We start from the raw sequence: 26,008 nt of genomic DNA, 5'->3' as shown, positions 1-26,008 counted from the left end.
AAGAGCACAAATTGTACATATCAAAACTATTTTTATAATTTTTTGTTATGGAAAAAAACAGAATTGTGAAGGAAAATTAAAAAAAAAATACCGCCCCCTTATCTCTGAAGTTTACCTACATAAATTTATGAAGTTTTGACCGAACATGGCTATTATAACGAATATTACAGGAAAAATAAAATCGTACACGTACCTTAAAAACTTTTTTTTAATTTATAAAAAAACCTTTCAGATTTACATTTTCAACCTCAACACCTTACAGCTGTTTATTGTACCTGTATTTTTTAACAAAATAACAATAAAATTCAAAAACATCGCGTTTTTCCTGATATAATGAGGTCGGTTCAGGAGCGTCCTTGCGACATGTCGCAAGTCGTAAACTATTGAAGTCGAATAGTCTTGATTTTATTTGGATGTTGTCTAACAATAAAATTGTATAGGCGTAGGGATGTGACGACCCCATCGCCCATTGGTTTTACCAGTGCAATCAGTCAACGCAGGGCAGCTTGTGGCGAGCTGTTGGGGAACAGCGACCCCACGTACCCGAGTGCTCCTGGGGAGTTCTGTTACCCGTAAGGCGGGTGGGTGGGACAGTACTCTCTACCTCTGGCTTGCCTTGGCTGGCCGTCCAGAGTGGAGTCGTTAGGGCTATATGCCCCAGGGGTGGAAGTGAAAATTTGCATAAGACGCGAGTTGGTGCAGTGGCTTAACAGCCACTGGGCAGAAAGCGGTGTACACCTCTCGACACCCTTGAGTTCTCACACCGGTGTTGCCCTTGAGCCATCTTGGATGTCGCTTTTTGTGGGGGCCCATCTTGTGGGGACGAGTCACCGTCTGCCGGAAATAAAATTGGACACCGTTTTATTAGGCAGGCGTCCGGTTTTTTATCCATAGCCCAGTATTTAGTCCATCACTTTCATCAAAATAGACCAGTTCATTTTAGATTCCATTAACTCTCAAATAGTCCTTACACCCTGGCGGGTGTTGCCTCTGCGTGTGTCCCATGATACGGGCAAGGGCAACATCCGCTCGGTGTACCCCTTACATTTCATTAAAGTGTCGAAAGGGCCTCTACGTGTTGGCTTCGGCCCCGCGCACGCCTCCCAAAGGTCCGGAATACCATTGTTCCGTGATGGGAAAGACATACAAATTGTATATTAAAATATTACTTGTTATGTGGGAAATTGAGTCTTGAGGAATTCAGTCAAATCTGTAGAGTTCTATGAATAACATTTTGATGATTCAACTATTGAAAGTTTGTACGGAACCCTCGGTGAGCGAGTCCGACTCGCACTAGACCGGTTTTTTTTAATAAATGATTTTATGTTATAGTGAGAATTATAACATTTTTGAAATATACTATGTTGATCCATGTCTGGATAAAGACTGATCGTGAAGTTCTGAACCGTGCATTTGTTATTGAGACGCGGCGACGCAACGCGAGTTTTGGCGGCGCGGCGACGCGCCGCAAAAATTCTGCGTTGCGGTGCCGCGCCGCCAGTTTTTGCGGTGCGTCGACGCACCGCGAGTTCTTGCGTCGCGGTGCCGCGCCGCAGATTTCCTGCCGCGAAAACTGGCGTCGCGGCGCCGCAACGCAGAATTTTTGCGGTGCGTCGCCGCAACGCGCCCATGTGGCCAGGCCCTAAAGATCGAGAGATTAGTTATTTTTAATCATCCAAAAACTATAGTAGTCTTCGACAGGCTTAATTTCTGTTATCCTTTTTTGTAAAGAATGTTATTGTTACGTCAATACAATCCATCAAAAAATTCAGCAATGTGACTCACTCTTACAGCGGAAGACTAAAGTCGTACTTATAGCTTTTGTGTCAAGGGTAGTAGCAACAGACAATAGTCCTGTTGGGGAACCCCAACCGAACGGGAGTCCCCATTATTATGGGACAATGGCATTTTAGTAGTTTGAATCTGATAATGATAACAATGAAAATTATATATGGCCTGGCTTATATTTATATTCCTTTTCTTTTTTTCAATTTTCAATTGTTTTGGCGATGAGATAACCTGTAACAATTATCACTTTACATGTCAAACACGAGACGGTTAATGTAAAAGAAAAAGCAGCTAAAATAGAAAAATAAGGGCTGGGATAAATGGATGGATCAATAAATTGTCTAACAAAGTCGAGCCTGATTCAGCATATATCCAGTTATGAAATTGATAGCCCATTCGTTGGACCACCATTAGTGAATTCATGCGTTCTGTTTGGACTAACACAGTTTTCAGTCGAAATTGAGTGTAATTACAATAAGGTTACTGTAATCGACGCTAGTCCCGCTACTCGACACACTTCAGCATATTACACAGTCCAAGTAGACCGAACTCGATACGCAGTCCCGTTTTTGACCTCATTCTACACATGTTATGTATGTAGTATATCTTACAACATTACATATGAACAATTGAAAGCAACGAACAGGGATAACGTAGGTACATCATGATTCAATGTTAATCATTCATATTAAAAACCGACATGTTCTTGGGAATTGTTAACAGAATTCAGCAAATGAAAGTTTTTCACTTAAAACTGTTTGCTTATGTTTATTTGCCGTATGTTCTTGAAACTGCTGTTGAAAAACGAGTAAGTACAGTGTATGAGTGTAGGTACCTTACACTAAGGACTTAGCTTTAAAACATTCAATTATTGCAGTCAAAGTAACAAACAACTTAAAACAAAAGGATTCGGAAAATCCACCAATTAGTAATTGAACGCTGTTTGTCATACACAACCGACAACAGCGGTTTAGCGACAGGATACAGAGTTACAGACATTACATACTCTACGGAGATAAAGCAATTCCGCTACTGGGAATCGTCCCAGTGCCCGGTGGATTACAGTGACTCATGCCGGCAGTCAATCTCTTGTCATCCTGAGAAAGTCCCGGGAATTACGTCAAAAACGGCAATCGTTTTAGACTAATTAAAGCGAACCTCGAATTAATACTTATAGGTAAATGGCGTAAGTGCCTTAACATACACTGTATATACTTTACCTATTTATAGAAGCCAAAGAAGGTAACATAATATCTATATAAAGATTTTAAAGCTTTTGTCAGATTTCCACTTTATAGCGTACTTCGTTCTGTAAGTATTGACGATTTTCTTTATAATTTGACGGCATCCTAATTGGATTCAAATGTTAATTAATTAAACAATATTTATGAATAAAACATTTGATATCTGTGTTTGACGTCAGTATTTCTTCATATTCATCCATTCTTCTAAAATACTGAGTTGCTGTTGTTCTTGGACTTTGTTTTGTTTGTAGAAAGCAAAAAGGTTAAACTCCGATTACCAATATTATTATAGAAGGTTAATGCGTTATAAAAACATTCTAAAGTCCAAAGGATGAGGACACGTCCGAACACATTGCGACAGCTGATTTGCCGAGGATTTAGATACGCGGTGAATCACGATGAGTTGCATGTGTTTGTTCCCACTTTGTTATTACAATGAAAACCTGATTGCCGAAGGCATAAAGTCTACCATTGATCAGTTGAGAGGATTGCAATGCCACTTGTCCAGTCGGCGCTAAATGATAACAATTGTTGCGAAATCGACTGCGAGTGCGACGATAAGAGATGCAAATAAAGAATTATCCTGCTGTTATAGTTATATCTAGTGGAAAGGGCTGGTGCAACTTATCAAAATGCTATCAGAGAAACGTATAGCTGCTATTTACATACGCCGAATAGGATTTAAAGTAATATTTGAGAAGCATGTTCGAAGTTGGTCAGCAGGTCGTCGCAGTCCAAACCAAATCCTGATTTCAACCAGCGACTAAGTACTTGAATAATAACCTGAAAACATTTTAACTAGTGACGCGGATAGGACTGTGAAAAGCACATGGTATTGTTATTGCAGTAATGGTTGGGATTGGGAGCATCGATATCTTGCAGTCTCTCTCATCAAGGTTGGGAACCTCACGTGAGCTGGTGACGTCCATCGCGTCCATTCGCGTAACGCAACCTTGACCCAGTTATCCTGACATGCTCACTCCGCGCTGGCCTCAACTACCGTTAAGGACGTTAACCTTCGCTTCATTATCAGTTACTAATACCGCCAGACGCCACATTGGTCAAAGCTCCTAGTTTCTAGTCCTCTCATTTTTTTTATTAGCCTCTTTTAATGACTCCCCTCGTTTTGTTCCACTCGACCCTGCTGTAGGTGTTTTCCCACCAATTTGGGTAGAACGCGTCCAGGTCATTCCGCCATCTCCTTTTTGGTCTGTCTCGACTGTCTCTCTTATAAAGTTGGGAATTTGGAATTTGTCTGTATCTTTTGACAACCTCACGACCTCGTGACATCTATCGCGTCTACTCCGTTGACCCTGCTAGTGCACATTCCGGGCTGGCCTTAACGACATTTACCATTTTAATGCGAAGCCTGCTGTTGATTATGGTTAAATATACCATAATCAACTGATTATTATATTCGCTTGATTATCCGACCAGACCACGAGACACTACATCGGTCTCAGCTTCTACTTGTGGACCCATTTGTTCATAATTTTGCCCCTAAACTTCGTGGACTTTACTCGTGTGGTCTGATAGTATCCGCCTCTCGGTATTCCCTGTGTTATCTACCCGCCGTGCCAGCCACCGCCGTCTCTATCCTAACATAATACGTAAAATTAGATATTCTGATTCCAGCCTCATGTTCCCTATACTCTCTTGAGTCATCAGTTATTTGCAGTGCCCTTACAGGGTTCATAGCTGTGCTATACCTACTGAAATGTACCAACTTATGTACCTATGATAGCAATAAAGAATTACTGATTACTGAAAATGAAAATGAAAATGAAATATTTATTTTTCAAGTAGGCATATTACAATGCGCATATGAACGATTACTGGTTGCTTGCCCTTATCCCAATTACTTGGGGTCGGCTACCACCCATCAAGCTAAGACACTACGTCAGTCTTAGCTTTTACTTACGAGTATGAATGTATTTGTTCATATTTTTGTCCCTAAACTCTGTGGAGCTACTCCTGTCAACTGATAGTATCCGCCGCCTCTCGGTTTTTCCGTGTTATCATCCCGCCGTGCCAGCCACCGCCATCCACGCGGACGCTATCCTAACTCAATGCGTAAATTGTACACTCCAAAGTTCAACATGCTCTTTGTATACTCGGACACACATTGTAAGATTTGTAAGTGTCGTTAGCTATAATATAGTAGTATGTGGTTAAGCTGGTAAGACATGAGCACGGCAAAAGGCCCGCTAAAGGTAGATTCATACTCATTTGCTCAATATCAACGTTGTATTGATCTTTTCAAATATGCAGCTTGGGACTGTAGCACGAGCTGATCTGATAACAATGATAATGTGATAACATATCGACAAACTACGTTTTAATTTTTATCTGTAGGGGCGTTTAACTTGTTTTAATGAACCGTGTCAGAAATTCAGCATTGAAGTCAATTTCTGTGCAGAAAGAGAAGTCAGAGAGTGTATGTGCTCCCTTATATTTCTCTTTCATATCATACCATTTACCAGTATTACAAGTAGATAAAAACACCTACCATACACATTACAGGGGGCGTCCATTAATCGCGTCATACGTTTTTGGCTTATTTTAGACCCCCCCCTCCCCCATGGTGATCTTTGGTGATATTTTCAGGACCCCCTCCCCCCCTGGCCAATATGACGTGTAATTTTTTGGCACCTTAAGTAGACTTTTTTCCAACCCACGAATCAACCAAATCTTGGCGCGAAATTCAAATTGTCTATGAGAATTAAACCTTTGCCCCCTCATTTTTAAGGTTCCGTACCTCAAAAGGAAACCACTGAACCGAAACAACTGAACCGATTAACTTGTTTGGCACACATATGTAAACTTGTGATTGTGACCCAAAGACGGGCATGTAATTTAAATAAAATAAAAAAGCAACTATAGGGGCCACTTTTGGGGGGTAAAAGTGAAAATTAGAAATCAAAGTTTTTTGAAATAGTTTTTTAGCGTGTTACATATCAAATGAAAGAGCGTTAATTGGGCCCCACTTTTTTTTATTTGGATTTTTTCATGTGCTTTCCACTCAGAATCGCGAGCTCTTTCAATCCTAATAGGAGTAAAAAAGTGTCCCAAGGTTTTACTCTATTCCGTTACCATTTTTTCATACATTTTGTATGGCGGTAACGGAATGGAAGGTCTAAAAAAATATGGAAATCTTGGGACATTTTTTTCTCCTATCACGATCAAAAGACCTCGCGATTCTGAATATGAATCGCGTAAAAAATACCCATGTTACAAAAAAAGTGGGGTGGACAACTTTGAAAAAAATGGCCCTTTTACGTATTTCAAAAATATATGTTTTTAATAATTTTTAGTCAAGTAATTTAAGAAAACAGGCAAAAATGACCATTCCCTTATCTCCAAAACTAATTAGCATAAAATTTTCAAAAAACTACCCGATATAGCCTTTAATGTATAGATTACAAGAAAACCTATTAGAAATATATAGTCAAGCCTAAATTAAAATTTAAATTACGAATTACGAATTTCACTCACTTGGGGCTGCAAGGAGTAATCTTTTGAAAGTGTTGAGTGCGTTAGAATATTACATGTACATTCATTTTTGTTTCGTCTTTTTAAGGTTCCGTAGTCAACTAGGAACCCTTATAGTTTCGCCATGTCTGTCTGTCTGTCTGTCCGTCCGTCCGTCCGTCCGCGGGTAATCTGTGACCGTTAGCACTAGAAAGCTGAAATTTGGTACCAATATGTATATCAATCACGCCAACAAAGTGGTTAAATAAAAAGTGGAAAGAAATGTTTTGTTAGGGTACCCCCCCCCCCTACAGGTAAAGTGGGGACTGATTTTTTTTCATTCCAACCCCAACATGTGATATATTGTTGGATAAGTATTTAAAAATGAATAAGGGTTTACTACAATCGTTTTTTGATAATAATAATATTTTCGAAAATAATCGCTCGTAAAGGAAATAAGAAGGCGCTTAAGCTCTTCTTGTGATGTAAGGAACCCTTGCAACACGAGTCCAACTCACACTTAGCTGGTTTTTAAGTGTTATGGCTCGTCTATGATTCCGCCAAAGTCAAGGTTTAGGAAGGCATGCGTTTTTTTAAGACAGTTGGCCGGTGAGCTCACATTTGTCAAATTTGCCGCCTTTTTACAGTGCCATGATTAGGTTGACCGTCTATAACCGACTGTCCGTGTACACGTGATGAGGGCAAACTAAAAAAATCTTTGAGAATTAAAAATAACCGACTGCACACAGCTCTTTTTTTCTCACTTGATGGTCTCATCGGAAAATCAGCGCTGGAAGTCACCAGCAACACGCTGAGATGAGGCCATTTCGTGGCACTTCATTCCTTTATGTTTGTGTTGTAATGTGTAATTAATCTTGACTGTGTTCACGAATAAATTATATTCTATTCTATTCTTTTCTCTTTGCACTGCACAACGCAAGTTCTGACTGTAAAAGTTGATATAAAAATAGCTCAGAAATATGTTTTTTCTTTACGTTAGTGTAACAAAAAAAATACACGTGATATGTTCCTAACCCCCCCACCCCCCATGGTGATATTTGGTGATTTTTTCATGACCCCCTCCCTCCCCTATGCAGTATGACGCGATTAATGGACGCCCCCACAATTACATTACACCCCTTTTTCATAGTATTTTTGTTACTTTTATGTATAGCTCTTATTATGTCAACAACAGTACTCGTTTATGAATATGTAGAACTGTACATGATAATTTTCTACGTAAAATCCAGCAGAACTGCGTATTGGCTTTATCTTTGAAAGGGGGCGACGACAGGGGCGATGCCGCGTTGGATATTGTCCTGGCCTGATTATTTTTATAATACAGTAATGGGCCTAATTACGTACGTCTCTATCTAGAATTCTACAGTTGCTAATGTATTTGGTTATGATTATTTACTTACATTTATTATACATTTATTTTTAGAATTTAGATTTAGAATTTATTATGTAATTTTTGACGATCATGATGAGAAGATAAACAAAATTTTGACATGTAGCAAATTCATAATGTAATTTTTATTGTGAAATAAAGAAATCTATCTATCTATCATATTTTATTTTATTCGATTCTATGTAGGGTGTACATTTCTGGTCCTTTTGACAATTTTGGCATGGTGTGGCAAACGAGGGCATACCCCAAGCGTCTAGACTAGAAGCTAAGAAGATATTTATTTTAGCAAACAAAAAGAACACTTTGAATCATCCAAACTGTTCTTATCAGAGAACCTGTAGTATGTCTGCTTAGAAACATGAATTGCAGAAGTATTGATTAGCACTTCATTTAAGAAGTTTAGCACCTTAAATTCCAGAAGTGGCACGAATCAAATTGCGAATCATCTTCATTAACACAATCACAACACTGATTTACAGTTACTAGTGTTACTACCTTCAATTCTGAATCCTATTTCATCGTGGCAAAGTCTAAAGTGTTTCCTGCCATCCTATCAGTAGCAGCTGACTCACTAACGGCCATGTCAATGAACTTGTGGGTCGCACGCGACGTAGTACACGATTGTCGATTATTTTATTCGACAGTTCTTCTGTCTCGTTCTGTAATGGGAAGTGCGAAAGAGACATTGATATGGGTAATGCTGGAGTTGGAATCGGTGGGTGAGTCATTTCGTGTAGTAGAAAAAGTCCATGCGTGTTTTGGCGAGGATTTCCTTGGTAGTTTGGTTATATTATATTTTCATACTGATAATAGTGATATCCTACTTTTTAGACCCACCCAGCTTAAAATTGTTAGTTAAAAATTAAGATATGTGGTATAATCTCATCGTATTTTCAGTTCTTATAAATCTTATAATAAGTACCTCAATGCCAATGTCATATCAGTCACATTTTCGCAAATCATGTGATTATCTTCACAACAACAGAATGTGTTTGCCCTCGATCCAAGTCACTTCGCAGAGTATAGGAGCTTACATTTTGTTTAAATATATTTGAAACCGAAGCCTTTCATCCGGTCAGACTGACCACGTCAGCCATTCATTTTGCGCAAACCCGCAAAAAACTTACATGCAAAAACGATACAAGATGTTTTTGTCTTTCAACACGAGCTACCTATTTATAGACGAGCTAATATTACACCGTACGTCACACGGACAATTATAAAGTAACCGTGGCGTGGGTGTGCGTAGATGATACAACTTTATTCAATCTATTGCAATGCAAGAAGGTCATTGGACTTGCAAAACTTGGAAATGTCGCTGTTATATCTCAGCATTGATTATCGATACAGGAGGGGTCAATTCTCCATACAAACGCTCTAGACTATTTCCTTCCTGGTTTTTGAAGATAGAACAATGATTTTTTCAACACAAATTATTATTATTTTTATCTGTGTCGGACCGTTTTGATTTTTTGATATATTTATTATTTTTAAAGACAGCTTCCAAAAACAGCTTTTTTCATTATGGCGCAAAAGAAGGTGATACTCAAGATTGGTAACAATTAGCCAAAAAACTAAACGGTCCGACACAGGCTATTTCATTGTTATTCAGATTCTAAAATTTCGTTCAGATTGATTAAGTTTTGAAGGAGGAAACAGTCAAGAGCGGAACCTCGATTTTAAGGATTTTTTTGCAATATCTTTTAACTGAGTTGTTCTTAATGGACAATTTTTTTTCGATAAATCTAGTTAAGTAATAACACTAGTATATTTAACTAAAATTCCCAAATTGAAAGGAGCCTTTCCGTTTTAGCATTTTCGCTCCTGTATCGTCTTAAGCTTTTTGATTAAGTATGCTATTGCCACTTGTGAAAATTCGAGAAAGGCTAGCAGTAATTTAATGGGCACCCGTTTTTTTTAAATTGCAGATAGAGGAAGGAAATTATTGAAAAATCGTAAAACGATTTCCAGGATAGAGAGGTATAACTAGAAGGAGAAAAATAGGAGAATCACCAGACCACGAATTCGCCGTTCGAAAGTCTGTGGAAAACGACGTAATGCTATTTTTGAAAAAGGACGCCTAGTAATTTTAAAACTAGTGGCAATGACCACTCGTTTCCGAGTCTGTTAGTAGAATTTAAATCGCTAGTAGTCGAGATATTATTGAACAAATTTCACGAAATCGAATCGCCGAGATTAAAAAATCGGCCCCCAGACTCAGTAGTCTCAGTACAGTGCGGAACAAAAGCTAGGATTGATTTTAATTATGAATTGAACCATTTTCCTTAACCCCTTATAAATAGTTCCCAAATTTCTTTTTATATTATACGAAAAGATTCAGACCGTTTTGCGAGTAAAGTCAGAGCAGAGGAGACCACAACGAACGTTTCATCGTTTGAAATAAATTGTAGTTTTTACTTATTTTTAGATTTAACTTTAGTTTTAATGGTATGTTAATCTTTTATGTTATGTTTAATTGTCAAATAAAATAATTATAATTAATAAATTGAAATAAATGTATAGGTTAGCTATTTGCCATTTTTTCCACCGACGTAAACTCGAAAAAATTTTAAAAATGTTTATAAGTAACTTTTGGCAGAGCCCCCAAAAAGGACCCTGTCCTGTCTCAAAAGAAGCGTAGTAATATTTCTATTCATGGATATGGAATAGGGGCCGTCCATAAATTACGTCATCGATTTTTTCAGATTTTAGACCCCCCCCCTATAATCATCCTATCGTCATATCTTAATGACCCCCCCCCCCCCTTCTCCCAAAATTGACGTCATTACCAGTTTGACAAAATAAAACATTGCAGATTTGAGAAAAATAGGGTATTATATGATTAAAACAAAAATCTGCGCGGATAAACGTGTTGCATCGTTCACGTTTGTACTCAGACTGACAGCGAGCGCAGGCCGCAGGTCCGCAGCGGTGGCGGTGCGCGCCAAAGACAAAGGAAGCCGACTTTGTTTAAACAGCGCCGATTTCTTTTATTCGCCGAGTCGCCGCCAATCTTCGTTTAATAAACACAGTGTCGCATACAAACTATTTTCATAGGTACGATGTTATTTATAGTTTAAAAAAATAATGTAGACATGCCTTGACCTTGTAATAAATAAATAAATAAATAATGAGTTCAATAATTAATACCATTAAATACTTGCAAAATATCACAAGAACATTATCTTTCCTTAGTATGAGACATGTATTTAAGTATAAGTATAGTATTTATATACTTTTATTAATTATGTAATGTTGTAGTTATTATTTAAGTATTGTGTTTATTATCAATACATAGTATAAAACAAAGTCGCTTTCGCTGTCTGTCCCTATGTATGCTTAGATCTTTAAAACTACGCAACGGATTTTGATGCGGTTTTTTTTAAATAGATAGACTGATTCTTAAAGAATGTTTATATGTATAATACATTTAAGTACCACGGGCGAAGCCGGGGCGGGCAGCTAGTATTATATTAATATTATTGTTAGAGTATTTTATCTGTAGTTATTACTGTATTTGTGTACATCTATGTTGCATTACTTATGTATGTTTATTATGAGTTATTTTAGTATTGTATGCGCCTTAGCCGCCTCTCACATTTGCAGTCTCACTTACTAGGTGTGCTGGAAATTTCTTTTTAGAAATAATCTTTTTGTACGTGAAAAATAAACTATAAATAAATAAATAAGAATGACGTCAATTTCGAAACACCCCCCCCCATCTATCATTTACCGTCATCCGCAGACCAAACCCCCCCCCCCTAATTTAGAATGACGTAATTTATGGACGGCCCCATATTTCTTACTGCGTAAAAACCCAAGGTACATATCACACTTAGGCATCAGGTACATAATGTGGTCTTAATAGGATACGCCTGTGTGTGTTCAGTGTTCAAGTGTTGCTAATTTTAGAGCAGCTGCGTCAAAGTCAATAATTGAAGAGGGTGTGTCTTGATCTTACGTCAGTGGAGTCAACAGCATCTGAGAACGACGCAAAATCATTCCATGACGAGATGCTATCATCAATTCATCATTAATAGGGTCTTCATCAGTGCTGGGCAAACTTTTTCCATTGGGGACTAAAATTTGAAGAAATTTTAGAACCAAGGGCTAAAAACCAAAGGAGGGTTAGATTACGCCAAAAATGCTTTCTTTCTTACCTACTACAGTTCTGGCCAAGTGGCCATCCATATCACACACTATTTTGAAGAATCGGTGGAAGGGCGGATAACATCCTTTCGCAGGCCGGTTTTTGCCAAGGAATTGCCACTGGTCTATACTTTACCTACATCAAATAAGTATTTGTCTACACGTTCTTTAGTTGGTGCTCCAACGAGAAGTAATTCTCATGTAAATTTTGATCCTCAACTCGGTCCACATACGCCTCTTCCTTGGTTGCCCTTAATTCATCAGTGTTACAACACTTTGAACACCCATCTACGATTATATATGTGTCATATTTACTTAAATTATTTCAACAGTTTTCAAGTAGGTTTTCATTATTATCTTACGCTGTGTACATTTCCGTTTATTTTCTGCTGTTATTACTCTTATTTTGATCTTCTATTCTATCTTTTTTTTTTTTTAATAAGAAACCCTCTAAATAGACTTGCGTGTTCAGCATCCTAATAATAGACTAGCAGTGTCATTATAAACAATTGGTCTGTGTCTAGTGCTCCCATAAATTTATACCATGTCAACATTTGCTAATATCCCTACGCTAAACAACGCTACATTTTCATGACGAGACCGAAAATGTAGCTCTGTAAAGACAGAGCCTGTAAAGCGTAACTAAACGGTTGCTTTACTTAATCCAAAAACGACATACATTTTCGGTGACCTATAGTTTAGTTTACACTATCGATTAACGAATTATTAAACGTCAAAAGCACATGTTAGAGCTCAGATTCCAGCTAACAAAATACAAAAGTGCCTTTTAAAAAACTAATAACAAGCGATTGCTACTTACCTACAGTGCTTACAATACTTACAATAAAACATCCACTGCCTTATCGGATCACGAACTCCATGAATCTTCAATAACAACAAGATACATGTAATTTATTAAATGTTTACATAATAATTACATTCTACTATACTATATTTAATGAGCGCATATTATCGCCTTGTCAACTGCCATGTCTACAAAAACACGTGGCGTAGTTTAAGATCCGGCTCCATAATTTCAAAAATCATTTTATTTTGATTTGAACTGTGGTATAATGTTCATGATTAATTGAATCCAATTATTGGCCATTCAGATGCTGATGAAGTGATGTCATTGAAGTTCTGGAGAAGCTTCAGGTTTCTGGTGGCATATGTAGATATCTACAATAGTTAACGCTGGCTTAAAATTCTAAAGGTTCTTTCCCAACTTACCTACGTATAAAACTCATGAATGTTTTTGTAAATCGAATACCTGAGTGCTCTACATGTGTTTTGTGATCCAGTCAATTCTTACGATTTTTATCATCACACCTTCGACTAAGCTAGTGCCGGTGTAGTCACAAGTGTCACAACGTACGTAGCTCCGTGATGATAATTCTCAAGAATTAGATCGAAACATGTCGACCACTCATTAGACTCATAAAACGTGAGCTTACTCTTAAAATAATTTTATCTGTTTCGTTCCAGATGTTGCGATGTAAAGTATCCTCACTGATCCTGCAGCACACGGTTTTGTCGCGTGCGCACCTTACTCCGGAGCTGGCGCTGCGTCTGATCACCCCTGAGTGCCCTCTATGGACCGCGAGAGCGGAAGAGCTACCCTTTCCTGACCCTTTCTGGGGGTTCTATTGGCCTGGGGGCCAGGCTACTGCCAGGTTAGTCAGTCCTGGCCACTTCTCTTCTCTAACTGCGTCTGATCACCCCTGAGTGGCCGCATCTGGGGATTCTACTGGGCTGGGGATCAAGAAACGGCCAGGAAAGCCAGGTATTTAATTCCATTTTACATCTGATGACATTGAGATGCTCACTGTAGAGTGGACAGCAAGAGGAGAGGAATTTATTATCATTCCACATCTTCTGGATATTCTACTGGCCTGAGCTGAGAATCCTGGGATCACGCAACAGCCAGGAGCAAAGTAAGGTCATTTAGCTTTTTTACATTCCTGGGAACTTTAAAACTATTGCGTAAGGATCTTGTGCTCAGACTGTATAACATAAATATTGAAATCATTGTGAAAGTTTTACTGATAGCAAATATTGATAATATCTGTTGTGACAACAGATATCAGTACGGAGGATTATTTTTAAAATATTCACAATGATAAGAACATGCACGAGCCTGTGAACCACATAGATAAGGATAACAGACAAGGACAAATCTTCAAATTAAAGCTGAGATGTGGTGGACAGGTTCTACCGCGAGCATCGAAAGCCGAAATTGCAGCCATCTTTCTCTAAAAATGTAACCGAGGAGCCTAAGTTACTGTTGGTTGCTTTGATTGCTTGTTGGTTGCTAATTGTGATTATCATGAACGTTGGTATTCGTGGTAGGTCCTGCGAATAGTATCAAATCCTTTTTCTACACAGTCTATAGTCTAGACAGTTGCGGTAGTATTAAGATATTACGATTCGATGTTGACAGAAGGCTTACAACCTTTTTTAACACCTGTTCGGAGTCAGGTTCTTATCTTTAGTGCCCAACAAATATTTGTTTTATAACGTTAAATAGCACAACCCCTAAATAAACAACAAGATTTGACTTTGAGGCAATTTAGCGCGATGACAACAAGAGTATATCTTAGATGACACGGATTTCCTGTTTCAAACGTCTGTAACCTGTAATTCTTAAGATAGATAAGGTAACCCTTTGAATGTGAAAACCCAGCTCCGGTTGACAATACACCGAAAATTAAAAAACAAACGAAGTACGATAGTTCGACAAATCTGCATTTCAACTAATCATTTACTTACTTTTAAACCAGCGGTAAAACCCGCATTCATTATCGCCAGTCATTACAAAAAATGTTGACCTTTCTGAAAAAACTCAGACAGAAACGAAGCAAGACAATAGGGATCTGATATTGGAAAATACTGAATTAGCACTTTGACGTGGGTTGCTAAGTGATGTTAAATATTATTTTAATTATATTTCGTTTTTAAAATATATGGTAAATGATTAAGAAATTGATGGAGAAATACTTAGTGGATAATTTCATGGGTGCTCGCATTATTGTGGAATTTAAGCATCCAAGATTATGCCTAATTGCAGAGTAATAAGAAAACCCCCAAAGTTCTCTCACAGTAGATAAAAAAAAACAATTCTTATACGTGCCTTTACCTATGTAAGTATAAGAACCTATGTAGTAACGTTCATAGTTCATAAAATAATTTCAAAAATAATTTTATGAACCCCCATTCCTATAATAACTTTGAAAGATAAAAACTGAAACCAGCATGGCTGGCAACAGTTAAAAATCATTAATATTCATGTGGGAAAATGAAATTCCAGTGCGAGAGGGTACTTCCCCATTTACATGCAAATGCAAATTACCTGTAGACTCCACTTTATATAATAACATTTATAACATTAATAACAATAATAAATACCTATGCATACATACAGATCTGACATGTCATCTGGACCATATTTGAACTAAGATCAAATGTTAGTAAATACCTAAGTATACAAACCTGTGCAAATGTACTCGTAGCTATGATTAAGACTACTTAGTTTTACTTTTAGCAGTGTGGCCAGTGTGCAAGAAGATTGTTTTTAACGCACTTTTCTTTGTAGTAATTGTAGTAGTCGTAATCACTTTATTGTGTACAACAGTTTATATACAATTTGTAGGAGTAGAGACGCAAAGGCGAGCTTATCCCTATAAGGGATCTCTTCCAGCTAACCTTGGAGTAAGCCCCCTTGGACTTTTTATATCTACGCGCTTACCAGTCTACTTTGATATGACATGCTTTTGCATTTATTGCGACTTCTGGCATTACTGTAAAACTCCACGGCAACTTACATTGTATAACATCATTATTCACTTGCCCTTTTCCCATTATTTGGTTTCGGCGCAGTATTTAGATCTTCTTTTTCCATTCCTCTCTATCAGTCGCCATTTCCATACTATTATTACCTTTCACTCTCATATCATTCTCCACACAGTTCATCCATCTTTTCTTAGGCCATCTATACATTGCATACAATTACTAACTGATAAACTTGCCGTTGTTAAGCCATATCACCGGGTTTTTCCGACCTGTTTCCTCAAGACCCTCCATCTTGGATCTGCGCGTAACGCACTTTAGATTCCACTTGCGTGCCTCGTGACGTCTGGCCGCAGCTTGGAAACTTATGGAGGATTCTTATTTTGGATCTGATTAGGGATGAGGAAATATAAGTTGACTAATGTTATCCTTGATATAAATCAACTTGTAAATAGGTAAAGTACCCATGACATAAACTTCCACAAAAATTGTATGGTTATGAGACACTGCTGTGTTTAGGATTGGTAAATGGGAAAGTTCTCGCCAACAACAACTATATATGTCATCATAATTGAGAAGGTTAGAACTCTTGGCTGATGAAACAGACTTTCATGTAGTTTTCCTTATTTTGACGACCTCCTTTAAATCATTGACGGTTTTCTTCTTCCTATAGCCTATTTTCTTTAAATCTTTTATTCTGTTATATCTCTCGATAATCTTATGTCGTATCGTATCAGTTTGACCTCATTCCCTCATTTGTTTTTAATAAGTAGCATTATTAATCATTTAATCTTCTCCAGCTCCTCTATTTTACCCTACATTCTACTGGACATTCCTAATCATCTAATCAATTGTTATTTGTTACATATACAAATTACTGCAGGTACAAATGACTGTGTAATTATTTTGACAGATTACCTAGATTATAATTAAAGGAATTATTATGAAAATGAGTAGTCTACCTAGGTACAGTCGACTACAAAGAGATGTATTCACTTTTTCACCTATATTACAATGCAATAAAGTGAAACAATGGATCTCTTTGAAGTCGACTGTACTTTGTGTAGAATGTCTAGATTTAGATCTGATTATACATTACACAAATACACAATTGTCATCGAAAGGTTCTTACTGAATGGAGCTACAAAACTGTCCATAATCACTTTATCCATGAATGAAAATTCTTAGAAAACTTCACATCTCACGAGACCATACCATTCAAACTTAATTCATACTCATTTCATAAGAATGTAAAGTTGAAATTCCAACTAGCTGTTCATGACCTTTCAATACAACTTGAAAGTTATCCCTTTAACGAAATTGGACGCTATATTTACAAGGAATAAAGGTTAAATTCTAATGGAGTTGTGTAGTGAGTCATCCACCTGGGTTTTACAAGTTATCTGTGAATTATTGATAACGGAACGGTTGAGCGAGCCTGGCGAGGATTTCTTTGAATTAGTATAATGTTAAGGATTTCCAATATTGTTTTATTTGTTTGTTTTTATGATAATTGATAACAATTTCCTGTATGAGGATATATTCCGTATTTTAGACTTTTATTGTAATCTGTGTTTGGGATCAATGCTTTTATAACTTACTGCATTTTTTTCTTTTTAAATGTGTTTAGGGGTTCGATAGCTCTTGAAAAACTTTTCTATTTTTATTTTAGTAAAATATTTTTTTCTCAAACATGCAATGAAATATTGTCTTTACGTTCCTTAAAATGGGCTGGGAAGTATCGCTTTTTGGGCGCAACAACTCGAGAGGACTGTAAAGGGATTTCATATTATTTTTTAGGCCTAGGCCTGCAAAGTAACTTTTTTTTATAAAATATTGTCCTTTAGAGCATTTTTTTTTATTTCATTGTATGTTTGAGAAAAGCACTATACATGCCTCGGCGTGAAAACGGATTCCCGGCCTCGTATCCCTATCCGGCCTCGCTCGCACGCTCGCTCGGCCGTATATACCCACTTGGCCGGAAATCCTCATTTTCCCGGCCTCTGATGTAATGTACTATTGTAATTATGAGAACTAATGCTAAAACCTCCTCCTCTTCCTGTCCTCAACAGAGGACAGGATGAGGAGGACTTTGTTAGATTAAATTTTAGCTCCACCTTTTTGCAATTTAAATGAAGTAAATAACAAAATAACGTAGGTATTTACATATTTAAGTCTAATTTATTATTTAATTCGATTTTTATGAATAATAATAATGGACAATAAAAATTTTGCCGTCCAAATCAAACATTTGTTTTGCGCAAAATCTCGATTAGATAACTTTAACCTTTTCACTGATAAGATAGGATATAACGCTCAATATTTCATTTACATATACCACCTTATTTCAATGACTTAAAGTTGTAAATAGTTTACATATTTTTGATGTCCTGTTCAACTTAGATTCCTACCTATGAGTCACTGAAGGACTTTCACCTACAAAAGAAAGGGACGGGGCTAAATATTCAGGATATTGTGGAACAGCGAAAGTAATAAGTTTTCAGAGTGAGTGCGAAAGAGAGGTATGTGTTGGTGAATGAAAGAAAGGGATAGTAAGTATGAGTCATTCTGAAATTCAGGAATGAGCTGGAATGAGTCATACTAGGGATAGAAGTTCTTGGAAGCGATGCGCTTGCTGAAAACAACTCTTTATTAGAGGACGCGAGAGGACGATCTCTTTAAACGTTTCAGATCAATGTTGGTAGGTATCGGTGCTTTGATTTTTTTGGATGCGAAGATTTCAAAAGAGAAATAAGTAGATTTCAGATAAGTACTATCTATAAGAGCGGTTTCTCATCCGAACCTCGTGAAAATAGTAGTAAGTAGCCATAGAATTCTCCGATCTCCATCATCCGTTTTCCTTCCGTCATTCTAGTCTATCTATCTATCTAGTGCGTAAATTACCGTAGAGATAGTTCTACAGCTACTACGGACCATATTTTCACGGGTTTGGTTCGGATTCGGATCGGATACGTATCTGACGTCGTAGTGCCAAACCGCCCTAAGTGATTATAAAGTCAATGGTTGGATAGTTTTATTGAAGAAGATGCTACTACGCGCGTGTGACACCATATCTAACTACAAATTAGATAATAAAATTGGTTGTGACGTGTAATTGTATGGTTACTTGCTTCTAAAAATAGACAGGATTAGATATCTGAAGAGTTTTTATCACCAGCTATATATAGTTATTTATGTATGTATTTAAATTGCATGATATTATGCAATAAGTTCATTTACATAATAATCACCGGACGTAGGTAAAATATGGAAGTGCTCATTTAAAATTAAATGTTAATGACCTTCACCGGCTTCACTCTTAGCTCTTTTGTTAAACGTATGAGTTAGGTGTTTAGTAGGTACTTATCCACTTGTCTTCCCACGATCCTCAGGCTTTCAATTGGTATTTTAAACTATGTAAATTATTATAAAAGCATTGGGAGTGATGTTCTGGTAATGTCCCTGACCTTCTACACGCCATATTTGCTAATTTCCTTACAAAATTACCATGTCAAAAGATAATTAATAATTTACATGCAATTGCAAAGAAAACAATTTATATTCCATACCTAATATTTCCAATGTTCAGCCGAATTACGAATTCCTCGAAATCAGATAAGCTGTTGGCACGAGCGAGGCCAAGCTGGCACAAATACTTACTAGCGAGCAGTAGCGCCGTCTGAATGATCAAGAAAAATTGATACACAAGTCGTCTTCAGCCCTTTATCAAACTTTCAAGTACATACCTACGACACGTCCCGATCCTGAGCTAGTCTCAACCGCGAATTGTGTTGTGACTTGTGACTGGCAATTTTCCGATAAATTAATTTTAGTTTTATTTTGCGTGCAAGGAACTGAAAATGTAGAGGAGATTGTACAAATACATCATTAACATATATCATCTACATGAAGGTCAAATTGACTAGGTACTGAATGGTCGTGGCAGGATGGCCGAGGCAGCGGAACGACTTTGACCCTATTCTCTAGCGCCGCGCCGGCAGCGATACATTCACCACGATAAATGACAGAAGAAAGGGTTTCTCCTTTGCACAAGGGTTTGTTTAAAAAAAATGTAAAATCCAGCTGTTGTTTATGATTACCCTACTGTGCAAGCAGCTGAGTGAAGTTCAAGGTCTCGGCCTCGAGCATTGCCCGCCGCCACCGGGGGCGCGGCGGCCCGGGAACTATGTCATTCCTGACTCATTTAACAGGTGTAACTATGAACACAGGAGAAGTATCCGAAATCATCTTTGTCAGTCCCTCATTACCTACTGATGGAGGATCGTGGCCACTTGGTAGCAGCTCCTGTCGTTTATAGGTATCGGTAGGGGCCCTAAGGTCTTTCGCATTCCAGAATATGCATATGACTATGTAATGTAGATACATATAATACCTATGTGCTTTCATTAGAATGTCTTCTTCGTTACACAATTTACCAAACATGTTGCATGATATACCCTCATCCCGTTGCGATTTGCAACATCAAACATCACCCTCAGATTGCGACTCGTGGTGTAAAGTTGAAGGTTTCAAGTGTTTTGACCGCGAGCAGGGCGACCTTGGGATTATGTCACCTTCCGACTCACAGCTGAGTAACGCCACTATGGTTGCCCTGGTAACAGGGAGTTGCCTCAAAATATTTATTTATTTATTAGTAAATAAATAAATTGTCGTTGCGTCAGTGGCTTGGAGAGTGCTCATTTTATAAATTAAGTGATTTTTGAATTAATTAACCTATAATCAATTGAATGCAACGTATCTTCGACTTGAATTAATTGTATTTAATGTAATGTAATTTTGACTTTTTTTTATTTAATGTAATATTTGTATTATTTATTTTTTAATTAATTATGTAAAATCATTTAATATTAATGTAATGATTGTTGGTAGTAGGTATGTTTCATTTAGAAAGGTAGAAATATCATTGTTTAGTAAAGATTTGTACATATGTAAATAGTTGTGAATATTTTGCATGCTATGAAGAATAATAAATGACATCTATTAGGGAATAGCCGGAACTTTTGTAGCGCCATCTACTGTCGAATAGAATCTGACCTTAGCTTACGCATCTAGTTAGTGATGACTTGTAAACTACCAAACTTCGATAGATGGCGCTGTAATTCATGCCATTTGGAAGCAAATCCTGAAAATTATACTTTATGAATAATTAGCAACATTCGTACGCAGAAAATTTACTTATCTTTTGAATGCCCATTTTGAAAAGCGTTTGTTCATTTTGCAGATACATACTGGACAATCCTAAAATCGTCGAAAATAAAACAGTTTTGGACCTAGGATGTGGATGTGGAGCCGGGGCCATAGCAGCAGCAAAAATGAAAGCGAAGAATGTAGTGGCCAATGACATCGATGTATGTAAGTGAAAAAAAAAGCAAAAAGTTGGAGATGCCGGGGATCGAACCCGGGGCCTTTCACATGCAAAGCGAACGCTCTACCACTGAGCTACATCCCCTGTTGAACGATGGTCCAAAATAGCTATTCAGTTGTATTAACATCAATGCGTTCGCTTGTTCTTGGGCTAGTACGGTCAGCCAATTTGGATTCTATGCCTATCTCTAGAACCCTGTCTCATTGACACCGTCCTTTATTTACCATTAGCCGTAGAAGTCAGTCTCGTTGACGATTACTGTACAAAAGTTCTATAGTGGCCTAGGATCAAATAGGTACACTTTTTATCCTTTCAAGACCCATACATCAAAATTCTGGTCATCCGTCCTCCCATAATGAGAGTCTATGAGCTGTACTCTCAATTCTCTCATCATAACGTTAGATTTAGCCACTAAGGTCTACAATTTCGCGAATTCTATTGTCTTCAACACCAATAATCATTTCAATATGTTTTCCTACAGATGCCCTAGAAGCCACCTGTATCAACGCGGCCCTCAACGGGATTTCCTTGACAACCAGCGCCTCCAACCTTATCGGCGAGAAACCTCTGAAACCTCACTGCGACACGGTACTTGTCGGCGACATGTTCTACGATTCAGAGTTCGCTGAGACACTGTTCAAGTGGCTAATGACTCTGAAAGGCACTACGGTAAGTATTTTACAGTGGTTAACCAGGGGGTTTCCTTGACAACCAGCGCCACCGACCTCATCAGCGACAAACCTCTGCGACACGGTACTTGTCGGTGACATTTTCTACGATTCGGAGTTCCTCACATTTTATGTAGCACTTCCTAATTGCTACCTCTTGAAGTCTTGAATAACTATGTTGCAGCATATCGTCACTACTTTTAAAAAATCTCGTATCTCACGCTGTTCCTCAAAGTTAAAACGCAGTAAGTCTATATGCCTTCCATACATACTTACTACAATTTTCTTTTCATTGACAAACGAAGATACAAGTTTTTTTTAAAGTAGTGACGATGTACAGAAAGTTTGTAAATTTTGAACTATTGTATACGTACTTTCAAGTAGGTATTTAGCTGTTTGATACCTACTAATAATATTTCAGGTCCTAATAGGCGACCCTGGTCGGCACGGCCTGACCCAACGGACAGGACTGAAGCGACTGGCCACGTATCAGCTGCCACCCAACAGTTGCTTGGAAAACCGGGGTTTTGCGGAGACCACTCTCTGGCAGCTCGATATTAAATGATACTTTAATATATTTGTTATGTTTTATTTTAAAAGTGTTGTTATTAGTATTTAGATATTTATAATTGTTTAGAATAGAATAATGTTTAGAATTCTATTCTATTATTCTATTCTATTCTATAATTGTTTAAAGAGGACGAGATTTATTTTTGGTTCTAGATCAAGGTGAGGCGACCCAACGCAGCGGACGAAGCGATAATATGTTATATCTGAATGTCTTATCTACATAATATAAGCTACCAACTCATTTGAAAATCGAGGGTTTCAAGGATCTCTTGATGTTGGTGTCATATTTTTTTATACGATAGGAGGCAGACAGGTCGTCTAATGGTAAGTGATCATGCCGCATATGAACACTCGAAACACTAGAAGTGTTGGAGGTGCGTTGCCGGCCAGGGGGCCGATTTTTGAATCTCACGGCGTTCGAATTCAGAAAATTGTCACCGAAATTGCCTACTATTTTGAGTGACAATTTTCTGAATTCGAATGCCGTGAGATTCAAAAATCGGCCCCCAGATGGGTGTATAGTCTTTTCTTAAAGGTTGTATCGGTCCGGAAATACCACAGGCAGCAGGTTATAATTTTATTACACAGTGACCAATCAGGAGAGTAAGGTAGGCAAGTACTGGCTAGTCGTTTTTTTTAAATATAATCTCCAAGACTAGATAAATTATGAAGAAAAAAAAAAACGATAAAATAAAATTATCTTACTTTATTTGCTTAAATTAATATTCATTATAAAAAAAGCATTCAGTGAACCAAATGCATTCGCTGTAAGTTCGTTGTTACGTTAAAACTAATTATTATTTATATTGGACGGTAAAGTAGTTGAGTAAGCAAAACAAATTGTCTATTTTTTAAGTACATCGATGTCAAAGTTCTATAAAAACACTCAGACAATTCATAACAATACAAAATTATTCAAAAATAAACTCTTTTGGAGGATCTTTTTGTACTTTTATACAACGATAGACCGATTGTTGCTAGGTATTTATAAAAATATGTACATTATTAGTTATCACTACACAATATTTATAAAACTAAATTAAAAATAATAAGTAGGTACATACAAGAACAAAGTTTGTTATTAATTAAATATTAAAATTCCATATGTTCCATATAAAATACCATCAGGACAAACTAGATGGCGCTCTGATCGCCAAGTTTTTTCATAAATAAATTCAATTATTGGCATTAGAATGTTGTAGGTATACATTTCTTAAATACGAAAATGTCAAAATAATGTATTTTTTATAAAATTCGCTGTTCTCTACAATAAAAAATAATTACAAAATAACATATAAAAGCGCCATCTGACGGTTGACGTTTGAAGTTTTCATTTTCTATCCGTAAACTAGGTGGCGCTGCGGTACATCGTGAGGCTACATTAGATCCGGATTGCTCAAGGTAATTAGATAGTTGAGCTTTTAGGTTGGTTTATCAATACTTTAACTTTATCCGAGAGTTGCCTAGTTGGCATTTACAGCTGATAATTGTACATAGATTTAGCATAATATCCATGCTTGAAGCGTTGCGAATAGTAACTGTCCCAAAATGTCGCTCAACTGTTTACACACACACAGGTTTTAACCCATCGTATGCCGAGGCACGGATCTATGATGCGTAAAATTAGGTCATCTTTTTGCATTTTTTTCCGGAACGATTTTGTTTTTGCTCTACATGGCATAGCTGAGGTTGGGACCCACGATTTTAGACGCATCCGCATGAGGAATTAAGTAGACGGTCTTCAAACTTCAAATGACTTGAATATGAGGCCATGTAGATATTGTTACAAAGAATGCCAGAGATTTGTTGGCCTGTTACAGCTGGTAGTTATGCATGGTGTTGGCATATCCATGCTTGGAGCGTTGCGAGTAATGTGAGTAGCTGTCCAAGTCCCTCGCACGGGCGTGTGGGACGAGCAGCACCGGCTGTAGGGCGAGCGACTTGCGGGAGGCCACGGACGCCGCGTCGGTGACGTACGCGTTGTTTACTTCTCCTGGAACAGATTATAACTATTATAAGTACATTTATTTAACATTTCAAGGAAGACATCTAAGGTAACGGACCCAATAATGGACAGTTTAAAATAAAATTTTGCCTATTTTTGATATTTCACTGATACATGTAAAAATTCTACCGCTAAGCGTGATAAAACTTGAATGTCTTATTATTATATTATCCATACTAATATTATAAATGGAAAAGTGTGTGTGTCTGTTTGTTTGTCCGTCTTTCACGGCAAAACGGAGCGACGAATTGACTTGATTTTTTAAGTGGAGATAGTTGAAGGGATGGAGAGTGACATAGGCTACTTTTTGTCTCTCTCTAACGCGAGCGAAGCCGCGGGAAAAGGCTAGTACATAATATTTTTATTATTTTATACATTAACTCAATTCTCTTTGCAACATTAGAATTCGTTCGGATATTTTTTTCAGTGAACTGATGACTTTTATCTTGCCGCGAAATCCTTCGGAAATAACCGAATTAAATGAAACTTCAAAATTAAGCAGCTCTATGACTCTTGTTTATGGTACACGGCCGACAGTTTTTAGACACTTATTTTTAAAAAAATGAGTTTTTTTGTCCATAATGGCATCACCGTCCATTATAGGGTATTTTACATTACTGTGCGAATGTCAAGCGGGTCACGCCCTCGCGAGACAAAGAATGAAGAACTTTGGAGCAGGTTACCTGGAACCATTGGAACAGAACTTTAGAGAGCTACCTATGACATGAGCGTCATCATCAAACACATGGAGATGGTTTAGAAGCTCCTGAATAGCTGAAGGATCTTGAATCGTAGGGGGTAATTACACAAAATATCCCAATGGGTGTAAGTGTATCGGTGAGGGCTCCCGCAGATATAAGATAACATCGTAAGACTATCACAATAAAGCCTTACCTTACCTTTACCATTTGAATTGGATGGTCGGATAGCGAAAAAATGAGGATAGTACCTCGGGGCCGTAGCCAGAATTCAATTTAGAATAGGGCAGCTGTAATTACAGGTAGAGTGACATGGTGATTCTTGAGATACCTTACCTTCAAACCCCATAGCCCTATAGACAATGCCTGTCTAGTTACGGCGCTGTATAGTACCTACATTCTACATTGTATACTAAAAAGCGATTTTCCAACCGTAATACCAAATGATTTAAATCATGTTATAAATAGAAAAACTGCATATAACTTCTAAACATGGCCAAATTATTAATATATATAACGGTACAATCGTCGCTATATTTATATTATTTGCATAACTACTCTCACAAAATTAGCTTATAAGATCTTATAAATATGCATGGGTGTTTATGCCAATAAATGAGAGCGTCTTTAATTTATACTTAATAAACAACACAATCATATTATAATAAGCTCTATTTCCATTTCATTTCTTTCAATTGGCATTATTTATGCAAAACCGTTTCATAATGTACCATTTTGCAAATGTCACACATATTCACAATTCTTTAATTAAACATGTAACTAATGAGGAGGCACAACTCAAAGGTTATGACAGATGGCGCCACCCTATTAG

At 37.4% G+C, this 26,008-nt stretch overlaps 2 protein-coding genes and 1 non-coding gene across 7 annotated transcripts in view; 1 reads left to right on the top strand and 2 right to left on the bottom strand.

The window, feature by feature from the left end:
- The window catches only part of LOC125234436 (electron transfer flavoprotein beta subunit lysine methyltransferase-like), a 73,428-nt gene extending 50,948 nt beyond the window's left edge, over positions 1–22,480 (top strand). For 4 of the 5 annotated variants that reach the window (XM_048140697.1, XM_048140689.1, XM_048140680.1 and 1 more), the window contains exons 2-5: positions 13,549–13,736; positions 21,092–21,222; positions 21,717–21,904; positions 22,325–22,480. In XM_048140697.1, the coding sequence (XP_047996654.1) occupies positions 13,549–13,736; positions 21,092–21,222; positions 21,717–21,904; positions 22,325–22,468 (651 nt within the window). In that variant the 3' untranslated portion in view covers positions 22,469–22,480. Of the gene's footprint in view, positions 1–13,254; positions 13,277–13,548; positions 13,737–21,091; positions 21,223–21,716; positions 21,905–22,324 lie in introns of those variants that run through there. The other variant, XM_048140714.1, reaches the window with a different exon arrangement.
- Positions 21,248–21,319, bottom strand: Trnaa-ugc. Its single transcript has one exon. It is a non-coding gene; the product is annotated as a tRNA-Ala (tRNA).
- A 684-nt stretch (positions 22,481–23,164) lies between the features above and the next one.
- Positions 23,165–26,008, bottom strand: part of LOC125235351 (LHFPL tetraspan subfamily member 3 protein) — a 55,751-nt gene continuing 52,907 nt past the window's right edge. Inside the window, exon 4 of the mRNA XM_048141895.1 lies at positions 23,165–24,466. Within this exon, the coding sequence (XP_047997852.1) occupies positions 24,288–24,466 (179 nt within the window). The 3' untranslated portion in view covers positions 23,165–24,287. The remainder of the gene's footprint in view (positions 24,467–26,008) is intronic.

The sequence above is a fragment of the Leguminivora glycinivorella genome, chromosome 2 (assembly GCF_023078275.1).
Source record: "Leguminivora glycinivorella isolate SPB_JAAS2020 chromosome 2, LegGlyc_1.1, whole genome shotgun sequence".
Lineage (NCBI taxonomy): Eukaryota > Metazoa > Arthropoda > Insecta > Lepidoptera > Tortricidae > Leguminivora > Leguminivora glycinivorella.
Note: the sequence above shows the minus strand (reverse complement) of the source record. Positions and strands in the feature narration are given on the sequence as shown.